At 43.8% G+C, this 23031-nt stretch overlaps 2 protein-coding genes across 2 annotated transcripts; both read left to right on the plus strand.

Moving 5' to 3' along the window:
* Positions 1–710: 710 nt before the first annotated feature.
* On the plus strand, positions 711–6859 carry LOC306920923 (calcium and integrin-binding family member 2-like). Its single transcript, XM_079497912.1, has 6 exons — positions 711–993; positions 1500–1534; positions 2670–2781; positions 4491–4638; positions 5575–5770; positions 6782–6859. The coding sequence occupies exons 1-6, from the start codon at positions 943–945 to the stop codon at positions 6801–6803; spliced, it is 564 nt and encodes a 187-aa protein (XP_079354038.1). The 5' UTR covers positions 711–942; the 3' UTR covers positions 6804–6859.
* Positions 6860–14697: 7838 nt separating this feature from the next.
* LOC306920378 (lactoylglutathione lyase-like) lies at positions 14698–21190 on the plus strand. The gene is made up of 7 exons (XM_079497122.1): positions 14698–14783; positions 15744–15885; positions 16684–16766; positions 17344–17484; positions 19558–19625; positions 19958–20047; positions 20498–21190. Exons 2-7 carry the CDS (start codon positions 15814–15816, stop codon positions 20587–20589), a joined length of 546 nt encoding a protein of 181 aa, XP_079353248.1. The 5' UTR covers positions 14698–14783; positions 15744–15813; the 3' UTR covers positions 20590–21190.
* The last annotated feature ends 1841 nt before the right edge of the window (positions 21191–23031 follow it).

Genomic DNA, 23031 nt, shown 5'->3' on the forward strand with positions numbered 1-23031 from the left:
CCTTTAAAGTAAAAATCCCTCAAAATTGTTCTTAAGTACAGTACAGTAATGATGTAGCATTGATTGATTGATTGATTGATTGATTGATTGATTGATTGATTGATTGATTGATTGATTGATTGATTGATTGATTGATTGAAACTGCTACTGAGGATAAAACCATAAAAATGCACTATAGTACCACAGACGAAAAACAGTCTAAGTCCAAATTTAATTCTGACCCCTCCACGAAAAGGTGTCGTTGTCCTGAACCCTTATCTATCATTTATACATTATGGATCAATAGTGTACTGTGGACTTAGACTGTTATTCGTCTGTGGCATTCTGTTCTTTCCCTCACGGGCAAACGATGCCGCCTGGCGGCCGCCGGCTGCAACTGCTCCTCCAAGAACAACAATACGGAGCTGCGTCTTCACGTCACAGAGGAGGAAAGAGAAGGAATGGTGCAGCTAGCGGACTGCGGAGCAGAGCTTTAACTCACAGCTAGCGGACTGCGGAGCAGAGCTTTAACTCAAAGCGGACTGCGGAGCAGAGCTTTAACTCACAGCTAGCGGACTGCGGAGCAGAGCTTTAACTCACAGCGCCGACGGCCGGGGGAGGCTTTAAAAAGAAAACACCTTAATGGTCTAAACGAAAACCTCCTTCCGTGGTGTAAATAAGAGCTTCCGGGGGACCGTTAGTTACGACCGTTGGGAGGAGAGGCTGTTGGGGATTAACGGTCTCCTTTCATGTGGAATGCAGTGAGGATGTGATGATGATGGGACCGTTATGACGTGAACCGTTATAACCTGATTTAGTAGGACTAGTATGACGGTTATGATAGAACGCATACTGTAGGATTCATTTAATAGGACTAGTATGCCGCTTATACGATAGAATGATGACATATGATTATTATTATTATTATAAACATGATAGAATGTTTCATGGACCGACTGTAGAATGGGAAACAAACAGAGCACCTTCACCGATGAACAGTTTGAAGCTTACCAGGTATGATTATTTATATTCATATTCTTATTCTTATTTTAATGTGAATATATGTAGGCTATCTGTCGTTGAATATTCATGTTTGCTTGCTAACAGAAAAGAAAGCTGTGTGTGTGTGTGTGTGTGTGTGTGTGTGTGTGTGTGTGTGTGTGTGTGTGCGTGCGGGCGTGCGTGCGTGCGTGCGCTCTGAAAGCCGATCCGCCCTGGTTTGCTGGAACAAGCAATAATAATGAATGCCCCCCCCCTCCTCCCAACACACACACACACACACACACACACACACACACACACACACACACACACACACACACACACACACACACACACACACACACACACACACACACACACACACAATGATGAAGTCAGGCCTTCACTTCAGTTGTGCATCTGTCTGTCTGTCTGTCTGTCTGTCTGTCTGTCTGTCTGTCTGTCTGTCTGTCTGTCTGTCTGTCTGTCTGTCTAAAGTTATTCTCAGTGTTAATTGTATTTACTTTTTTTCTCTTCAGGATTGTACGTTCTTTACCAGGAAGGAGATATTAAGGTACAGTATGTTTCCTTACCTCCTTTCCTTACCTCCTTTCCTTACCTTCTTTCCTTACAGCCTGCCCCTTACTATACCTGTCATTACCTCCTTGCCTTATAACCACTCCTTAGTTACCTCCTTTCCTTACAACATGTCCTTACCTCCTTTCCTTACAACATTTCCTTACCTCCTTGTCTTACCTCCTTGCCTTACAACCTTTCCTCCCCTCCTTTCCTTACATCCTTACAACATAGCTGCAGGAGGTCGGTTAGACACGCGCACGCATGCACGCATGCAGGCACGCACGCACGCATACAAATACTGTACACACATAATTATATAGTAATTGAATCATTGCTCTCAGAAGCATCAGTTTGATGTAACACCTGAAGACAGAATCAAATGAGAATGCTTCAATATTCAATAAAATGCTCTTAGTGCAACTTTTATATCACATTATGGGGACCTCAGGGTGTGTGTGTGTGTGTGTGTGTGTGTGTGTGTGTGTGTGTGTGTGTGTGTGTGTGTGTGTGTGTGTGTGTGTGTGTGTGTAAGTGCGTGCGTGCGTGCGTGCGTGCGTGCGTGCGTGCGTGCGTGCGTCTCTTTAGCGTCCACTGGTGTTTCAGAAATAACTGATCTATGAGCTGCTACAACAAAGCTTCAAAACATATCTTACGTCATGTTGTATAGTCACTTGTGTACCCATAATAATTCCCGCGATCATAATTTCAGGGCCTCCTTGATGCAGCCTATATATAGTTTTGCTAGGGTAGGGTAGCTCAGTCGGTAGAGCTCTTGCCTTTGAACCACAAGTTCATGGGTTCAATCTCGGGCACCGCCAACTCCGCTTGGTAAATGGTAAATGGTGCATTTATATAGCGCCTTTATCCAAGGCGCAGATGCATTACATTCACCCATTCACACACACATTCATACACCGATTGCGGCGGAAGCCATGCAAGGTACCAACCAGCACATCAGGAGCAATTTGGGGTTCAGTGTCTTGCCCAAGGACACTTCGACATGTAGACAGGAGGAGCCGGTATTCGAACCGCCGACCCATGGATCATTGGACGACCTGCTCTACCTCCTGATGAATTAACTTTTAAATTGTCTCTACATGTCGTGTATTTATATTACATTTATATTACAGATTACATGGTCGGTACAGAGAGTTGGCTCCTCAGATGGTTCCCATGGATTACACCAACAATCCAGACGTCAAACTTCCTCTGGCTCTGATCATCAGCATGCCTGAACTGAAGGTAAGAAGACACGCAGGCAGGCAGGCAGGCAGGCAGGCAGGCAGGCAGGCAGGCAGGCAGGGAGGCAGGGAGGCAGGGAGGCAGATATAGGCCAAGCTTTTAGCCAAAGTTCATATATTTACAATATAAAAACCAAGAATCTGTAACTTTTTGTATACACTTGGAAGTACGTTAAACATGGAACCTCCGTTGCATTAGGTGAGTATTGTCCAATTGCCCATTGTCCAGGTGCCCACTTGTCTAGGTGCACACTTGTCCATGTGCCCAGTCATCTAGGTGCCCACTTGTCCAGGTGCCCACTTGTCCAGGTGCCCACTCGTCCCTATAGGTGCTCAGTTATTTGTCTTTCTTTCTTTCTTTTTCATCCAACAAGTATAGCTCAGCAGCCATAATCATGTCACGTAAGAGCCTGGGACCCAAAGTGTTAATTATCACTTTAAACAATGGTTGTGCAGCCACCCTTTCTTTGATGGGTGGCTGGCATCTCCCTTAGAGATAGAGTTAGGCAGGTGGCTGGCATCTCCCTTAGAGATAGGGTGAGGCAGGTGGCTGGCATCTCCCTTAGAGATAGGGTTAGGCAGGTGGCTGCATGGCATCTCCCTTAGAGATAGGGTGAGGCAGGTGGCTGGCATCTCCCTTAGAGATAGGGTGAGGCAGGTGGCTGGCATCTCCCTTAGAGATAGGGTGAGGCAGGTGGCTGGCATCTCCCTTAGAGATAGGGTGAGGCATGTGGTTGGCATCTCCCTTAGAGATAGGGTTAGGCAGGTGGCTGGCATCTCCCTTAGAGATAGGGTGAGGCAGGTGGCTGGCATCTCCCTTAGAGATAGGGCGAGACAGGTGGCTGGCATCTCCCTTAGAGATAGGGCGAGACAGGTGGCTGGCATCTCCCTTAGAGATAGGGCGAGGCAGGTGGCTGGCATCTCCCTTAGAGATAGGGCGAGACAGGTGGCTGGCATCTCCCTTAGAGATAGGGCGAGACAGGTGGCTGGCATCTCCCTTAGAGATAGGGAGAGACAGGTGGCTGGCATCTCCCTTAGAGATAGGGTGAGGCAGGTGGCTGGCATCTCCCTTAGAGATAGGGTGAGGCAGGTTGCTGGTATCTCCCTTAGAGATATAGTGGGAAGTTCAGTCACACGAGAGAGACTCCATTCGCCTGGAAAGGAGCCAGCTTAGGTGGTTCGGGCATCTGGTCAGGATGCCTCTCAAGCGTCTCCCTATAGGGGAGGTCCTCGATGCACTGGGAGGAGACCCCCGGGCAAGGATGAGATGGAGGGATTATATCTCCAAACTGGCCTTGGAACGCCTCGGGATCCCCCATGGAGGTGGACGTTACTAATGTTGCTCTGAAGGTGGAAGTCTGGAGCTCTCTGGCGGAGCGATTGCCCCTGCGACCTGACTACGGATAAGCGGTTGAAGATGGATGGATGGATAATGGTCGTTGTCACGTTAGCCTATACTGCACGGACCTTTAATCATTCACTGTTATGTCCTTAAAGGACCTGTCTGTCTGTCTGTCTGTCTGTCTGTCTGTCTGTCTGTCTGTCTGTCTGTCTGTCTGTCTGTCTGTCTGTCTGTCTGTCTGTCTGTCTGTCTGTCTGTTGTCTGTCTGTCTGTCTGTCTGTCTGTCTGTCTGTCTGTCTGTCTGTCTGTCTGTCTGTCCTAACCAAATATATACATAAAGGTCCGTCTCTCTTTTGCGCCCCCTTCAGGAGAATCCGTTCAGAGAACGCATCGTGGAAACCTTCTCGGAGGATGGGCGGGGCAGCCTGACCTTCAACGATTTTGTGGACATGTTCTCTGCCCTGTGTGAGACGTCACCGCGAGGGGTTAAAACCATCTACGCCTTTAAGATATACGGTAATTCCGTTAAAACTCGTTTACCGCCAAAGACATCTTTGACAATATTTTAGTTTCTTTTTTAATTGTGAAAGATCGCCGTCTTCACCATCATCTGGTTAGGTCCCGGTTGCTATAGTTATCGCTCAACAGGCAATGGAGCAGAAACAAGATGGCCGCCCCGCCCATAGACTTCAATGATAGCTCGATTTTTACAACCCATTTATCTCGGATTTCTATTTCCAAGATTTCCCAGACCCACAGGAACGCACCCAGGGTGCCGGCCCGATTCCGGTGAGCCGCCCCGCGTCCGAAACGGTTGAGAAATGACAGAGTTACCGTGCGGGGGTCCCTCTACTGTACCCTCTACTGACTACTGTACTGTACTGTACTGTACTGTACTGTACTGTACTGTACTGTACTGTACTGTACTGTACTGTACTGTACTGTACTGTACTGTACTGTACTGGCACACCTGAAATCACCATATATACAGTTAATATGTGTGTGTGCGTGTGTTTGTGTGTGTGTTAGGTTGCGCACAGGTGGTGAAAAACAACCATGCTGTTTTCGTGCTCATACCCAGGCAGCCAGCCAGCCAGCTACCCACACACATAGTCACTTAAGGAAGTGGTTTGCTCTCCCCATGTCCCCCATATATGGGGACTAGGTTGGCGGAGGGTGTGTAGAGCCCAGGATCACATTAGATAATTGACATAGGGGTGAAAAATGGGTTACAAAATTGTGGGATAAAAATTAAGTTTTTAAGTGGTTTGCACCACTTAAAAAATACATTGTATTTATTTAGTAACTATATCGTTGATTCACTCGTATACCAAAATCCAATTTGAAGGAAAAAAAATGCTTCTCACTGTTCTCAGGTCAAATAATATGCGATTAATTGAGATTCATTTTTACAAAGCCTCTAATTAATTTGATTATTTTGTGTTGTTATAGATTTCAACATGGATAACTTCATCTGCAAAGAGGACCTGGAGAAGACTCTGACCAAGCTGACCAAAGGAGAGTTGCCCCCTGAAGAGGTCACCCTGGTGTGTGACAAGGCCATGGAGGAGGCCGACCTGGACGGAGACAAGAAGCTGTCCTTCCAGGACTTTGAGAACATGATCTCTAAAGCACCCGACTTCTTAAGGTACCCTAACCTTAGAGTATAATATACTCAAGTGGATGGGAGGAGAACTCGGGTGCCGTCTCTATTCATATATTATATGAATAGAGACGGCACCCGAGTTCTCCTCCCATCCACTTGCATTAAGTTGCTCAAAAGCGCATGAGGCGATTTCAGAGTGCATTCTGGGATGGATTGGACCCAAACACATGAACGCGCTGGCCGTTGACTATCATTGCACGCAGTCACGTGCGTTCACGTATGAAACAGCGTTCACGTGTCATCATGAACGACTGCAATGATAGTCAACGGACCAGCGCGTTCATGTGTTTGGGTCCAAACTGCAATACCAAATTCGGCCACTATGTCCATTTCGCCTCAGGGTTTCCCCCGGGTGCCTCTATTCATATATACTCTAAGACCCTAACCCCTGGTAGGGTTTAACTACCTTCTCCCGCCACCAGGTGGCAGAGTTAAGGCAACAAGGCAGTGCCGCATTACATGTGTTAATTAATGCAACAAGGCAGTGCATTAATGCATTGTCTATTCCTCGCCTCGTTTTTCCACAAAATTCGGCAATATGACGTAGAGGGTCATGGGTAACGGTCAAGAACTGAAGCTCCCAATGATTCGTCAAAGGACCTCTGACCTTTGGATTTCCCAATTATATGATTGTATGAATTGATCAACTCTATTCACTCCTAACGAATGACATTCGGAGATAACCACTCCCCCTTGAAATTTCCATTAATTTGTGCGGAGTCTGGACCCTGCTAATGCATAGTTGGCCGCGGGAGTACAGCGTTGATGGACAACCCCATTCAGCCAATCAGCGTAACAAAAAAATGACGTCATCTCCAGTCTGCAAATGTATGCTTGGCCCCCATCTTATCGCTGCTTACATTGTTCTTGTTTGACAGGAAATAATTCAGATTGGACTTTTAGGGTCTTTTGATACAAAGCACATCAAACATCTTTGTTTATTAATGTTTTCCACACGTTTTAAAACGGTGCCTTTTTTGTTTCTTCTTGCAGCACTTTCCATATACGAATCTGAGGAGATTCCTTTGAGCCGTGGATGATGTGGACTGTTCAACCAGCGATGGTCTTCAGTGGAGGTCTTCAGTGATGGTCTTCAGGTGGTCTTCAGTGATGGTCTTCAGTGGAGGTCTTCAGTGATGGTCTTCAGTGGAGGTCTTCAGTGATGGTCTTCAGGTGGTCTTCAGTGATGGTCTTCAGTGGAGGTCTTCAATGATGGTCTTCAGGTGGTCTTCAGTGATGGTCTTCAGGTGGTCTTCAGTGATGGTCTTCAGGTGGTCTTCAGTGATGGTCTTCAGGTGGTCTTCAGTGATGGTCTTCAGTGGAGGTCTTCAGTGATAGTCTTCAGGTGGTCTTCAGTGATGGTCTTCAGTGGAGGTCTTCAATGATGGTCTTCAGGTGGTCTTCAGTGGAGGTCTTCAGTGATGGTCTTCAGTGATGGTCTTCAGTGATGGTCTTCAGTGATGATCTTCAGTGGAGGTCTTCAATGATGGTCTTCAGGTGGTCTTCAGTGGAGGTCTTCAGTGATGGTCTTCAGTGATGATCTTCAGTGGAGGTCTTCAGTGATGGCCTTCAGGTGGTCTTCAGTGATGAGGAAGTGAGGTCATTACGACCTGCAAGCTTCAAATGAACCCTGGATCACCTCAACCTCAACAGAGTGCCTGTCCTAACCTTTGGATGAGTGGAAGTACTTGACAGGAATAGTTGAGCTCTTCAGATGAGTAGAAATACTTGACAGTTAATCCTTCAGAGTAGAATATCTTCACAGTTCTTAGTCCTTTCTATACAGAACCTTCTTGTAGTATCTTCTTCTTCTTCTTCTTCTTCTTGTTTTCCGTAAGAAACAGCCGTTCGTCTGTCTGCCTTTTGATGTTCTGCTGATACTTTTCCAAAAGACATAAACCTGCATGATGGTTTTCCCTGTCATCTAATCACGTATTAAGCGACACCTCTTCCTTTTCCAGTGGAAGTGAGAAAAAAAGAAAAACCTAAAGAAAAACGAACCACTAGGGGCTAATTTTGATACCGATAGTGCTAATCTACACCCTTCTTCTCTGGATCTATGGAATGTACAGTTTATCTCATTTATTTTAAACAAACAAGGTCTCATTCCCATCTGTTACGTTTGTGTATCGATAGAGACTTCAGAAGAGCTGAGAAGACTTCAGTGGTGGAATCAGAACAGTCTCACACCAGTTGGGATGGATCTGAACATCCGTCGGATGCTTGACGTTACGGGATTCCCCGGCAGCCCCGCGACCACGCATGCTAACAAGGACACCTTGACTAACCCCAACCCAATACCCTAACCTACCCTTAATCATAACCATCTGTACCCTACCAGCCTTAACCTTAACCATCTGTACCCCTACCAGCCCTACCCTTAACTTAACCATCTGTACCCCTACCAGCCCTACCCTTAACTTAACCATCTGTACCCCTACCAGCCCTACCCTTAACTTAACCATCTGTACCCCTACCAGCCCTACCCTTAACTTAACCATCTGTACCCCTACCAGCCCTACTCTTAACTTAACCATCTGTACCCCTACCAGCCCTACCCTTAACTTAACCATCTGTACCCCTACCAGCCCTACCCTTAACTTAACCATCTGTACCCCTACCAGCCCTACCCTAAATCATTCCTACATAACCATGACTACCCATAACCCTAACGACCCATCCCCTATGGTAGGCATATGACTACCCATAACACTATCCTTAAACTCCCAATGCCTAACCTTAACTCCCCTATGCCTAACCTTAACATCCCTATGGTAGACCCTAACCTTAACCTAACTACCACCCCCGACGTATGGTCACATATGTACAACTGTACAACTTGAGAGTAACAACGAGGAGGTTGGATTCCGACCAATGGGCAGGCAGCGTTGTGCTCTCTCAGATATTTAACCATTTAACGACAACAAGGGGCTCAGGATGCGCAATGTCTGAACTGTAAAAGGATTGACCTTTCAAAACAAGATGGACGCCGGGAGGGAGGGAGGAGTTAAAAAATAAAACAGGTAAAACAGGACTTTTCTGTCCAACAAGCTTTTGCATAAAATAAAGATACATTGATGGTTAAAATGAAGACATCAATGGTTCATATTTAAAGACATTGATGGTTACAAAGTGTCGAAGGATCAAAAGCACAGTTTAGTACAGGCTTAGGGTTAAAGGCCAACACAGGCGAGAGCTATGCAAATCTTTCTTGATGAACTGCATGATGTGTACACCGCTTCTAGACATTTATATAATTGTTCATGATGAGCATAATGACAATCATAGTTGACTGTTCTTCAGTTGATAGAAGGGCTCTGTCTGTCTGTCTGTCTGTCTGTCTGTCTGTCTGTCTGTCTGTCTGTCTGTCTGTCTGTCTGTCTGTCTGTCTGTCTGTCTGTCTGTCTGTCTGTCTGTCTGTCATGTCCAGATAAATAGCTTTATTCTGTGATAGTAATCATTGCTATTTGAGTGCATGTTCCGTAGCAGGAGTCTCCCTCCCAGTCTCTCCAGCTCTTTACTAAAGAGAACATTTCTCTCCAGCTCTTTTATTAAAGAGAACATGCATTTTCAGGTCGGGATACCAACTGTATCCAACCAGGAGAGAGAACTCATGTAGGCTATAGGGTGCTGCGTTGCTGCTTGCATATCGGACCATTATGTATACGTGTCCATAGGCTTTATAGGTCCCTGGCTCGCCTCCTGGCCGAGGCTACACTCAGACAGGATATATAATGGACGACAGAAAGAAATGAGCAGACAACATTTGGAACTGGGGCATTTTAAAGTTGAAGCTGATAAATGGGTAATTCCTCCTTGATTGGCTGAAAATGGCAACCACCATAGCATTTATTGTGTATTAAAGAGACGGGGAGACTTCTGTTACTGAACAAACAGATTCTATACAGCAATGACTAAGACTTCTGTTACTGAACAAACAGATTCTATACAGCAATGACTAAGACTTCTGTTACTGAACAAACATTCTATACAGCAATGACTAAGACTTCTGTTATTGAACAAACACTCTATACAGCAATGACTAAGACTTCTGTTACTGAACAAACATTCTATACAGCAGGGGTTTTCATTTCAACCCTTTTCGGTCCATTATTTATTTGGCATTAATTTGAGCCACGGACCACCATTTGATGAGATTTAGCCTCTCAGACCCAAAACTAAAGAACATCGATCGTTGTTTAAGATGTTGTCTACAGTTCCATGCTGTATTGATGTGTTACAATGGAGATAACAGGCAAATGTTGATCAAAATAACAATGATTCTACATTATCTACTATTCTTTCGATACTTAATATCCATAATGTATTGTATAAATTATGAATAAGGGGTCAGGACAGCTAGGCCTTATCGGGGAGGGTTCAGAATAAATTATGGGCATAGAATCTTATTCGTCTCAACTGCTCAATTGTGTAGACTTCTTGTAAATTACAAATGCAGATGTTTAACAATAATTTAACTCGGGTCCATTTGGTTTCATTTTACACTCTCAATACTTAAGCGTTCTAATAAGGGTCCATCATTTAGCTAGGGGACCACCTGGAACCCCCTCATGGACCACTGGTGGTCCCCAGACCACTGGTTGAAAATCACTGCTATACAGCAATGATTACTATCACAATATTGAGCTGTAACCTTTTCACAAGCCAGATATTTCATGTACCTTTAAGCTGGTAGAATGGCTCCTGCTTTAATTACATGCTGATTATGTAGGACAGCTTTAAAATAAACAATGTGTCTGCTGTTCTACACCTGAATTAAATTATGTTTCTGTTGTTCTACACCTGAAATAAACAATGTTTCTGTGCAGATGTTTTATAAACCGGTCCGTTCTTATCTGTGAAGTGTTCCTGCTCACTCCGAAGCTAGAAGCACAAGGACACTGTGGCAGAGCTCTGGCTGCTGTAGCTACTTTCCACCATGTGGAGTAAGAGCAGCTAATTATTTTCTATCCCATTTTGAGGGTCCCATTTGCAGTGGTCCGACATCCCGTTAGTTCAACCATCCCTAACCTAACTATAACCTCACAGGAAACCACGGGTGGTTTGTAACCTGAAGCATGGGTAGTTTGTAACCCACAGCATGGGTGGTTTGTAACCCGCAGCATGGGTGGTTTGTAACCCACATCATGGGTGATTTGTAACCCGCAGCATGGGTGGTTTGTAACCCGCAGCATGGGTGGTTTGTAACCCGCAGAGATGGGTGATTTGTAACCCGCAGCATGGGTAGTTTGTAACCCACAGCATGGGTGGTTTGTAACCCGCAGCATGGGTGGTTTGTAACCCACATCATGGGTGATTTGTAACCCGCAGCATGGGTGGTTTGTAACCCACATCATGGGTGATTTGTAACCCGCAGCATGGGTGGTTTGTAACCCGCAGCATGGGTGGTTTGTAACCCGCAGAGACGGGTGATTTGTAACCCGCAGCATGGGTGGTTTGTAACCTGCAGCATGGGTGGTTTGTAACCCACAGCATGGGTGATTCAGACCTCTCAGAGTCAGACCTCTCAGACTAACGAGAGGTCTGACTCTGACTTAAGGGCAGCCCCCCTTTTGGTGAGCCCCTCCAATGAATGGCTTTTTTAATGTAATGTGATTTTTGAGGAGCGAAAGCCCATCCTATGTCCAGCTTTTGGTGTGTGTGTGTGTGTGTGTGTGTGTGTGTGTGTGTGTGTGTGTGTGTGTGTGTGTGTGTGTGTGTGTGTGTGTGTGTGTGTGTGTGTGTGTGTGTGTCCTATCATAAACATTAAATGCCATTGACAATGAATGGACAATTTTGAAGATGAAGGTGATTGGCCGGGATGAGATGATGTATGTTGATGTACGATGTCTATGGACTTTAATGTTTGTTATGACCTAAATGTTTGCCAGCTAGGGCACTAAATGACGTCATAAGACGCTATGTGGCCGATATCAATACAGTGGGCGCCTCTCAATTCACAGTGTGATTTTTCTCCACAATGTCGTTATTGGTGTGGTTGCCTATAGGCAAGCACACTATGTTATTGTACTCTAGTGCCTAAATCGATGAAAACTTTTAAATGGTGCGGTAACTCTCTATTCTCCCCTCCGATTGGCCAGCGATTCGGAACTCTTCCCATGGCATTTGTGCGCTTTGCCCTCATCTGATTGGACAGTATACGGTGACATACACAACTCAACTCTTCTAATTGAACAATATTCCTATAGATAAGATAGGCATTAGGCAACCACACTCGCAATTCTGCAGGATTTCAATTTTCTAGTTCCAATCATTGTTCTGTGTTGTCACTGCTGTTGCATCCTACTGCCAGCGAGGAGCCCCCACCCGGAGGATGCATCCTACTGCCAGCGAGGAGCCCTCACTGGGAGGATGCAGGGCCCCGAACACTCCCCGATGATAGGTGCCAATCAATTGGAGAGACTTAAGTGCACATGTCGGTATAGGCCAGTAAGGAGAGAGTTACAGTAGTCAAACTTTGATATGACTATGTTCCAGTTGCTATGTTCCAGTGGTTGCTATGGTTGCTATGTTCCAGTGGTTGCTATGTTCCAGTGGTTACTATGGTTGCTAGGTGGTTGATTGGTTGCTATGTTCCAGTGGTTGCTATGGTTGCTAGGTGGTTGATTGGTTGCTATGTTCCAGTGGTTGCTATAGGTTACATGCAGGGCAGCTGCAGTCGTGCTGCTTGGCTGAGCAGCAGAGAGAGTCGTTACTGGAGTCTGTTTTACTGTCTCCATATCTCCGTGGCCACTGTGGACGAGCTAGTGTGCATGTGGAGTGTGCACGTGGCTTTGTGCCCAGCAGATCCTGCAGAGAACCTATTAACCCACTGTGGAGGAGTGTGCACGTGGCGTTGTGCCCATATAGCAGAGAACCCATCGAGATATTTCACCCGTTTTGCCTACTGCATCATATAGGGTCTAAGTGGTTAAGAGTGTGTGTGTGTGTGTGTGTGTGTGTGTGTGTGTGTGTGTGTGTGTGTGTGTGTGTGTGTGTGTGTGTGTGTGTGTGTGTGTGTGCGTTCACTGAAAAGGGTATATAAGGTAAAGGCCTATTTTCATAGACCTACTCCAGTTTTAGGTGATAAACAACATGACGTCACTGAGTCACTGTGGTAAGAGACTCACCGCTCACCCAAACACATCTCTCTGTTTTTACAAAAAATCACACCTGTGTGAAGTGAGGGGCGCTAATATATTAAAGTCTATAAAGGCTCATTCATTGTCTGGATTTTCGGTGGTGAGGTGACCACCGCTCCGGTGGTGAGCTGACCACCGGAGCTGAAATAACGTTGAGCGGTGGTGAGTAAAAACAGAGAGATGGGCTGGGGCGGTGGCGGTGGTTTGCTCATGTTGTAGTTCGTTGGTCACCTCACCACCGAAAATCCAGACTTAATGTATGAGCACTCATGTTGATTAGGTGATGTAATGGTGATGTAAAACAAATGGTGCCAACACAAACATTAAATGCCACTAAACAATAAAGAGACAATATGACGTAAACAACACATTATGACGTAAGTTTTCCCTTCATTGTCAATGGCGTTTACTAAACAAACATGACGTCTTGGTGGCTCACCCAAACTGAAACACATCTCTCTGTTTTTACTAACCACCGCTTATATCAGGGGTTCTCAACGTTTTTGGCCGGGGACCCCCGGAAATGCTTTGGCAATGTCTCGGGACCCCCGCCCCGCCCCCTCCCGACCCCCAAAATAAATTGACTGCTACAATAACCTTAATAATAGAGACAATACACCATAAATAAAATACTGAAACCAGATATAATCATTAGGGAAGGTGTATGCATGTACTATGTGTACTATATGTAAACTCTTCATTTCCACTTTCCAGCCATTCAGCTGCAAAAAAAAAAGAATAATTTGGGAACCCCCCAAAATATTTTGGCGACCCCCCGAGGGGTCGCGACCCACGGGTTGAGAACCCCTGGCTTATATCACCTACAACTGGAGTATGAACGGAACTGGATGAAAATATATTTTATTTAAGAGCTGAAGAGACATGGATCGAGACCCCTACTGAACAAACACCATAGCAATGATTACTGTCACAATATAGAGCTATTTAACACTGTTACTGAACAAAAACTCTATAGCAATGATTACTATCACAATATAGAGCTATAGTGTATATAACATTGTTACTGAACATGAACAAACACTATAGCGATGATTATCACAAGATATAGTGCTTTAACTTTTTATTAAACAAATATATGTAGCCTATGTGTGTGTTGACAGTGTCAACACACACATAGGCTACATATATTTATTATTTATTGATAATACTTGTATATTATCTTCTCTGGCAGATAACCTATGTCTAAAGCTGTTACTTTTTGGGAACTGTTTTCCATATTGATCCAATGTATTTAGTCACAAGGTGTGAGGTAGGGTAGGTGATATGTGTATGTGTGTCCCAAAAAGTAACAGCTTTAGACATAGGTTATCTGCCAGAGAAGATAATATAGGCCTACAAGTATTATCAATGGAAAACATACTATCTGGTTATCTGCTGGCAGAAGTGAGAACAACGTCAGTTGTAAAAGAAAAAGAATCACAATACAAAATAATATTTTGTATTGATATGAAATGTCACAACACAACGTAATACATAATTATAAATCATAGTAATTATATTATAAAATATTTGTGTTGTTGTGATCATGGTTGTGACCCGTTTTATTTTGAAATTCCACAGCGACGCCGACACCGTTGATGCCATCAGATCTACATGCTGAAAAGTGAAAACGCATCGTTTACGCGACGCGTTTTCAGCTTGTAGATCTGATATGTTTCTGCCCCGCGTTTCTCCCCCCCGTTGTACTACGATGACACAGCATAAATTAAGCTTTTATTTATGTTTTTGCAACAAACGTTTTATTTTGAAATTCCGGCGGAAGACGGAAGTCATCTATGCTGCCACACTATGTTTTTTGTTGCTGAAACGGTTGGATCATCTGAACAGAACCGGTGGGCTGTCTGTTTATTAACTTTATAAACATTTATAGTTGTTGTTGGACTGTTTGGATGTGAACAGAACTCTAGTGGTTTCTCTGTTAAAGTTATAGTTATTATAACTTTATAAACATGACTATAACTGTGTGTGTTTGTTGATTGAACAGTTTGGATCTGCTATGATCTGCTTCTCTTCCCTGTCTGAGTCTGTTCTGTTAAACCTATTCCTTTATGCACTGTGGGTGGTGGTGTTGATCTGAACCGTTTGGAATTGGATCAGAACAGATTAGAACAGTGAGCTAACTATTTATTAACTTTATAAACGTTTAACTGTGTTAATTGTTGCTGAGACGGTCTGATTAGTGATCATAGGCTGCACTCACAGTTATAATTATGATATATCTGTAGCCCTGAAACATGACACAATGTTACCTATTATTATTATTGCTTCTCTTCTCTTAGCCCCATATGTGCCCTCTCCCTACGCTCATTCTGGAGAGGGCACATATGGGGCTACTCTTCTCTGTGAGTCTGTTCTTTCTGCCTAAACAGATTTGACTTTATAAACATTGAACTGTGTTGTTGAACCGGTTGGATCTGAATCTCTGCTAACGGTGGGTCCCATAGTTTCCCTGCTTATGTCCTGTTAAACTGATTCACTTTATAAACATATTCTTTAAGCCTAACCCTGGCCTGTGTTGTTGAAACGTGAATTCCTGTTCTGTTCTTTGACTATATAGAAGTGTCTATTTGTACGTCTCTAAATGTTTAGAGACATACAAATAGACACTTCTATATAGCCAAAGAACAGAACAGGAATTCATCATAAAGGAGGTAAAAAGGGGAACCTTCTCTGAGCTAAATGTAGATCATATGAGGTTTACAAACTGAGCTATTTCAGCTGCTAACCCTATCCCTTCTCTGTTTATTAACTTTATTTATAAACATTTATCTTTAATCTCTGTTTCACTGCAGGTGAAGCAGCAGAGGGTGTTTCAGCTGCAGGTGCTTCTGTTATAAAAACATTGATCATTTATTGATCACTATGAGTGACATGACGGGACTCACCGATGAAGCTGTGGCGGCAGCCTGCAAGGACGGCAGTCCTATGACCAAGGTATGATCTATGACCTGAAAACCTGTCAGTCTAGATCTGCATATATGGAGCCAGCCAGCAACTCTACATCTGACCTCTCCATATATGGAGCTGACCTCTTCTGACATTCCATATGTGACCAGATTTGACTGAGAGCCTGCCATCGTGCAAATTCCAGATTTTCACCCCCTTTTTTTAAAAATCCAAAATGAGTTAATAGCACAGGCAGACTCATCACATACGTGTCTGAAATAAATGTCAGAGCTGAAATCGCCATGTAAATTTACGAAATAAATGCTTAAACATGTAGCAAGGTGTAATGTTAGAGTCCACAGAAGTGAACCTTTCAAGCCTGTTTTCTCAACTCGCTGTTTTCTTCAAGACGTTACTCTATAAGCCATATCTCCAAAACTGGTGGGTCAAACTGAACAACAAATATGTCAATTTGAAGCTATGATTCCCTGCTTTCATATAAAAAAATCCAATGGCAGTCCCTCAGTCAAATTTGGTCACATGTTGATACCACCCCACCCGTCCTTCCTCTTTGATGTCTCCCTTTTGACTGATACCTGTCCATTCAAACTCTAGACGGGCCCGACCCAAAGTTATTAGCGCAGCCACGCCCAGTTAAAACGTGTGTGTGTGTGTGTGTGTGTGTGTGTGTGTGTGTGTGTGTGTGTGTGTGTGTGTGTGTGTGTGTGTGTGTGTGTGTGTGTGTGTGTGTGTGTGTGTGTGTGTGTGTGTGTGTGTGTGTGTGTGTGTGTGTGTGTGTGTGTGTGTGTGTGTGTGTGTGTGTGTGTGTGTGTGTGTTGCACGTAGGACTTCATGATGCAACAGACCATGTTGAGAGTTAAAGATCCGGTCAAATCCCTGGACTTCTACACCAGGATCCTGGGCATGACGTGAGATTATTATTACCCTTATTATTATTATTATTACTACACTTATTCTTATTTTAAAGTGTGCTAGAAATGTTTTTATTTTTTCTGGGTAAAGTAGAGAGCTAGATGTTTCATTTGAAGTATTTTGTGACATTGTCATATCACATAACTAGAACAGTGCCCGTTGGGGGGTGATCAGGTGTGTTCAATTGGCTAATGAAGGGCGAGGTCACGCATCATTGGGGTGGTGTGGAACGCTGCAGGTGTCAAATGCATGCCCCACCCAGTTATTATGTCTGTGTCCCTTTTATGCCCATATATGGAGTTCTTTGTCAGGCATGCCCAAATATTGAGTCTATGCAGATGGCAGAACCACATTGTGATGTCAGAACAGGCCAGCTCCATATATGGAGCCTGGGCAGAGGAGAGAGACTTGGCACATTTATTAGATAGACGTTCTATGGGCCTTGAAAGATTGGTGAAAATACGAGCGTCTTGTAAATGACAACATTGTAAATTGTTTATTATAATATACACTAGTAATGTTTGGAATTGTGTCTGTCCTGCCTGCCTGTCTGTCTGCGGCTCATCCCTCCAGTCTCCTGCAGAAGTTTGACTTCCCGGCCATGCGGTTCTCGTTGTTCTTCCTTGGTTTTGAAGACAAGAAGGAGATTCCTGCTGACGTGAAGGAGAAGACCGCTTGGACCTTCTCCAGACGAGCTACGATAGAACTGACCCAGTAAGTGAAGGAGGATTCTCAGACAGCCTAGTATAGCCGAATTCCAATACCCAAAATCTTGGTCACACTCGATCACTCCAGCATGGCGGTGTTATGGCGAAATTTGTGACCTGCCGAAATTTGTGACCATCTTGTGGACTCACATGGAGGCTTTAAAGGGACACTTCACCCTTTTTGCAAAAAAATACATGTTAATGACGTTTAGAAGATTTAGAACACTTTCCTGGGGTTCTTTATGTGTGTAATAATTATGTGGTTTTAGATATTTTAGATTTTAGCAGTGAGCCCAGTGTCTCTGATGTCATCGACACTGGACTCACTTCCTTCCTGGACTACAATTATTATAATGCTTTGGTGCACTGCTCCTCCTTGTGGATAGGGGGAGGGCTGTCTTACTGAGACAACATGTAGTCCTAGGACAAATAAAGAGGATAAGACACGGAGGTGCGGCCCGGTCTCCTGTGGGAGGTTTGCATATGCTCAGTGTAAACAGGAACTGCGATGATGGAGTGTTCCAGCAGAGGTGCAGATAGAATAACTTGTGATGTAAATAATGAGATCCAGAACAGTTGAGAATTAAACAGCAGTCACCCTTCCCTTTTCCAATGTTTTATATCATCCACAGCACTTGAATGAACAGTATCCATGTTCCTTTGTCATTTCACAAAAATAAAAGTTTGACACATGTACTAAAGAACATGGAAAATCCACAAAAGAAAATATACAAAACATTAACATTTAGTAAATGTACTTGTCCTTTATCTTTCAGTCTGTTATACACAACATTTTTTCCACAGTTATGAAATTGATATACTTTTTAAAATAAAAACAAAATCAACTTTGTACTATTCTCTTTTTTTGATATCCTTTTTATTATTTCAGTTCAGGGTCAGCAACTCTCATGCACCTCTGATGTAGTCCAAGGACAGTCTAAGAAGGACGAGATGCGAAGACCGTAAGGGCGACGCCATGTTGCTCACATGGTGCTCCATGGAAGGAAAGAAACATGCGCAGTTGAGACCAAGGACAGTCTAAGAAGGATGAGACGCGAAGACCGTACGGGCGACGCCATGTTGCTTTGGAAGGAAAGAAACATGCGCAGTTGAGACCAAGGAAGCTGAACGCGGAAGTGTTGGCTGCATATAGCCCATTGCGCATGTTTCTTTCCTTCCAAAGCAACATGGCGTCGCCCGTACGGTCTTCGCGTCTCATCCTTCTTAGACTGTCCTTGGTTGAGACCAGGAAGTTGGACATGACAAATCATAGATATGGCGCAAATGGCCCAGCAGATGGCGTGATGACACTGACAGGAGATATGCTTGTACATGTGTCACGTCCGACCAACATTACTGTCTGTGTGATGATCCATGCTGGGACTTACTTATCCATTTGCTGTTAAAACGTTAATATAAAAGGTAAAATACAATGATGTGACATGATATGCACAAGCATATCTCCTGTCAGTGGCATCACGCCATCTGCTGGGCCATTTGCGCCATATCTATGATTTGTCATGTCCAACTTCCTGGTCTCAACTGCGCATGTTTCTTTCCTTCCATGGAGCACCATGTGAGCAACATGGCGTCGCCCTTACGGTCTTCGCGTCTCGTCCTTCTTAGATTGTCCTTGATGTAGTCCAGGAAGTAAGTGAGCCCAGTGTCCATTACATCAGAGACACTGGGGCTCACTGTTAAAATCTAAAATATCTAAAACCACATATTTCAGCAGGTCACCAATTTCACTGTAACACCACCATGCTGGAGTGAGCGAGTGTGAGTGAGCGAGTGGCCGAGATTTGGGGTATTGAAATTTGGCTTTAGGTTCCTCAGAGAAGGGTTAGGGTTTAAGGGTTAAGGCCCTATTTAAGCAAAACCCTGTATCCCTATTTTTTTTTGCTAGTATCACGATACGATATTTATCACCAAAGGGTGAGGAACCAGGGTGTTGTCTTGCTTTGACTTCATCAGTCTCACGGGACCACGGCTGACACTAACATTAAATTCTCTCTCTCGCGCTCTCTCGCTCTCGCTCTCTTTCTCTCTCGCTCTCTCGCTCTCTCTCTCTCTCTCTCAGTAACTGGGGTTCAGAGACAGATGAGAATCAGTCTTATCACAACGGGAATTCAGATCCTCGCGGATTTGGTGAGTTATATATTATATAAACTTTATTAACAACACAGGAAGTAGAGTCAAAAGGTTATAATAAAAGGGTAACAGAACATTTCCATTGTACTCAATTCTTATATTATATATGGTCATATTAGTACAGCAGTTCCAGATGTGTGTATATAATTCTCTATATATTTCAGGTCATATTGGTATAGCAGTTCCAGCTGTGTATATATAATTCTCTATATATTTCAGGTCATATTAGTACAGCAGTTCCAGATGTGTATATATAATTCTCTATATATTTCAGGTCATATTAGTACAGCAGTTCCAGATGTGTACATATAATTCTCTATATATTTCAGGTCATATTGGTATAGCAGTTCCAGATGTGTACGCTGCCTGCAAACTGTTTGAAGAACAAGGAGTGACGTTTGTCAAGAAACCAGACGACGGTGAGATAAACACTGCGCACACTCTGTGCACACTCTGTGCACCGCGCACACTCTGTGCACCGTGCACACACTGTGCACCCTGTGCGCACCGTGCACGCTCTGTGCACCATGCACAGAGTTTTTTCTATTTGGTTATTTTTTATTTTATTTGATTATTGATAGGGTTGTCCCGGGCCGATCACGTAATTTTCAAATGATTGGAATCGGATTGGGAGCAACAAAAACGTGATCGGGTCATCCCTAGTATCAATATTCTATACATATCATGATATTAGACTGGATATTGTACTGTTGTAAGTGTAAATCGGTATCGGCATGCTCAAAATCAAATGATCAGAATCGGATCGGAAGCAAAAAAGTTACGTGATCAGGACCTAATTATTCATTTCATTCTGTTTGCGTGTGTGTGTGCGTGCGTGCGTGCGTGCGTGTGTGTGTGTGTGTGTGCAGGAAAGATGAAGGGCCTGGCGTTCATTCAGGATCCAGATGGTTACTGGATCGAGATCCTGAGTCCAAACAACATGGTGTCAATCACTTCATAGACCCTCCCCCTAGCAACATGGTGTCAATCACTTCATAGACCCTCCCCCTAGCAACATGGTGTCAATCACTTCATAGACCCTCCCCCTAGCAACATGGTGCCAATCACTTCATAGACCCTCCCCCTAGCAACATGGTGTCAATCACTTCATAGACCTGCCCCCTAGCAACATGGTGCTTATCACTTCATAGACACGCCCCCTAGCAACATGGTGTCAATCACTTCATAGACCCTCCCCCTAGCAACATGGTGCCAATCACTTCATAGACACGCCCCCTAGCAACATGGTGCCAATCACTTCATAGACCCTCCCCCTAGCAACATAATGTCAATCAATTCATAAACACGCCCCCTAGCAACATGGTGTCAATCACTTCATAGACACGCCCCCTAGCAACATGGTGTCAATCACTTCATAGACCTGCCCCCTAGCAACCACCCAACCAACCACATGTTGTCAATCACTTCAAGGGTGTGGTCTAATGCAGATCAACCTATAGGGTGGACTAATGATTATGATAATTATTTTAATAATAGCCTGCACCTGCAGGTATTGTTGACTTTATTTTTCGTCATAAATGTGAACGTCAATCATTACAGTTGACTGTCTCTTGTGTCATAATTTCCAAATGTGGTTGTTTTTACATTGAATGATGTAGTAGGACATTCGTTTACTCACTAACAAAACAACCTAGCCAGTTGAAAATGGCAGATCTACACCTACCTGAAAATGTATTTTCTGTTTATTAAAGAGCTGCAGAGACGGAAACTCCTGTTACTGAACAAACACTATAGCAATGATTACTATCAGGATATAGTGATTTAACCTTATAACAAAAAACTTTTGTTTAACCAAAAAATACCTTAACCCATTTAGGCCTGACGTCAAAATTCTAACGTCTAAATCCTAAAAGTTTTCTGAAATACCTGTGTTTCTATATCAGTGGTGCTCAATATTTCATGTCAAGGACCCCCAGAATTATGTGTAATTGGCCGCCGACCCCCATCTGAAAATATGTTGTTCCAGAGACCCCCCCCCCCCCCCCCCCAGAAGCAAATATATGAGTTAAAAAAAGAATATATATAAAGATCTTAAAAAAATAGCAGACCTACAAGCTCGTAGCGCGCCACTCGGTGTATGCTTACTATAGATTTAAGGTCACATGATAACATATTTCTAGATAAAGGGGGTGGTTCAACTTATTTGCCCCGGTTCTCCCTTACTTATACTCGTAGAGCAGTGGTTCCCAAAGTGGGGTCCGGGGAGGGAGTTCCAGGGGGTCCCCAGCTAAATGATAATTAGGAACCAAATGGACCCTTATGGGTCTGTAACTCAGAGACACTCTTAGAGTTAAATTAACTTAGATTTTACAATATACATTGGGGTCCCAGAGATAGAAATGCCATTAAATGGGGGGCCGTAGCCTAATTCATGTCAAACTGCATGGGGTCCTTGACATTAAATGCTGTGAGAATCACTGCTAGAGCCGTACAAATCTTCTCTTATGGGTTTCCTTTGCGGCGTATATTTTCTAATGGGGGTCTGCAGGCTAATGAGTGTCAATTTGGGGGTCCTTGACATGGGAACCACTATCATAGAGCAGAGGTTCTCAATGTTTTTGGGACCGCTAGAATAACCTTAACCCATTTTAGGCGGGAACCCCTTTTGTTGTTTTAAACATTATGTTATAATGTAGCTATTGAAAAATAGCAGATCTACAAGCTCATAGCGCGCCACCGAGTGGCGCGCTACGAGCTTGTGCGTCTGCTATTTTTGAAAAATTGTCAATGTGGCGCAAATCTTTGAATATATATTCTTTCAGAGCGAACGTTTTTAACTCAAATCTTTGCTTCTGGGGGGGGGGGTCCCTGGAACTATACATATTTTCAGATGGGGTCGGCGGCCAATTACATATTTTTTTTGGCGTCCTTGACATGAAATATTGAGCACCACTGATATATAAACAGGTTTTTCAGAAAACTGTCAGGATTTAGAAGACATACGTTTCTAAGTCAGGCCTAAATGGGTTAATGTGAAAATACATCATAAATGAATACTGAAAACAGATATAATCATTAAGGAAGGTTTATGCATGCACTATGTGTATACTATGTAGACTCTCGTTCTTTCCAACTCTTTCTCAACTCTTTCCAGCCAAGTTGCAAAAAAAAAAGTTTTATCTGGGGACCCCCCAGAATAATTTCGGGACCCCCTGGGGTCGCGACACCCATGTTGAGAACCCCTGTCATAGAGTAGGCTACTGACTGAGTGTTATAGGCCTACTTATTTACAATTTTCAATTTAGGCATTTAGCAGACGCTCTTAATCCAGAACGACTTACATTAAGCATGAACAAAAAGCATGGCAATACATCACATACATACAAAATTAGTTATCATGAAACATGCGTAAGCTAAGAACGTAGTTTTGGAGCCAGAAGGG

Source organism: Electrona antarctica (genome assembly GCF_951216825.1).
Source record: "Electrona antarctica genome assembly, chromosome: 3".
Taxonomy (NCBI): Eukaryota; Metazoa; Chordata; class Actinopteri; order Myctophiformes; family Myctophidae; genus Electrona; species Electrona antarctica.

Excerpts from the sequence above, each read along its gene's own strand:
- LOC306920378 (XM_079497122.1), top strand. The coding sequence starts at position 15,814 with ATGAGTGACATGACGGGACTCACCGATGAAGCTGTGGCGGCAGCCTGC. Across the intron at positions 16,767-17,343 it reads ACCAGGATCCTGGGCATGAC|TCTCCTGCAGAAGTTTGACT; the intron begins GTGAGATTATTA and ends TCATCCCTCCAG. Across the intron at positions 17,485-19,557 it reads GCTACGATAGAACTGACCCA|TAACTGGGGTTCAGAGACAG; the intron begins GTAAGTGAAGGA and ends TCTCTCTCTCAG.
- LOC306920923 (XM_079497912.1), top strand. The coding sequence starts at position 943 with ATGGGAAACAAACAGAGCACCTTCACCGATGAACAGTTTGAAGCTTAC. Across the intron at positions 4,639-5,574 it reads CTACGCCTTTAAGATATACG|ATTTCAACATGGATAACTTC; the intron begins GTAATTCCGTTA and ends GTGTTGTTATAG. Across the intron at positions 5,771-6,781 it reads AAAGCACCCGACTTCTTAAG|CACTTTCCATATACGAATCT; the intron begins GTACCCTAACCT and ends TTCTTCTTGCAG.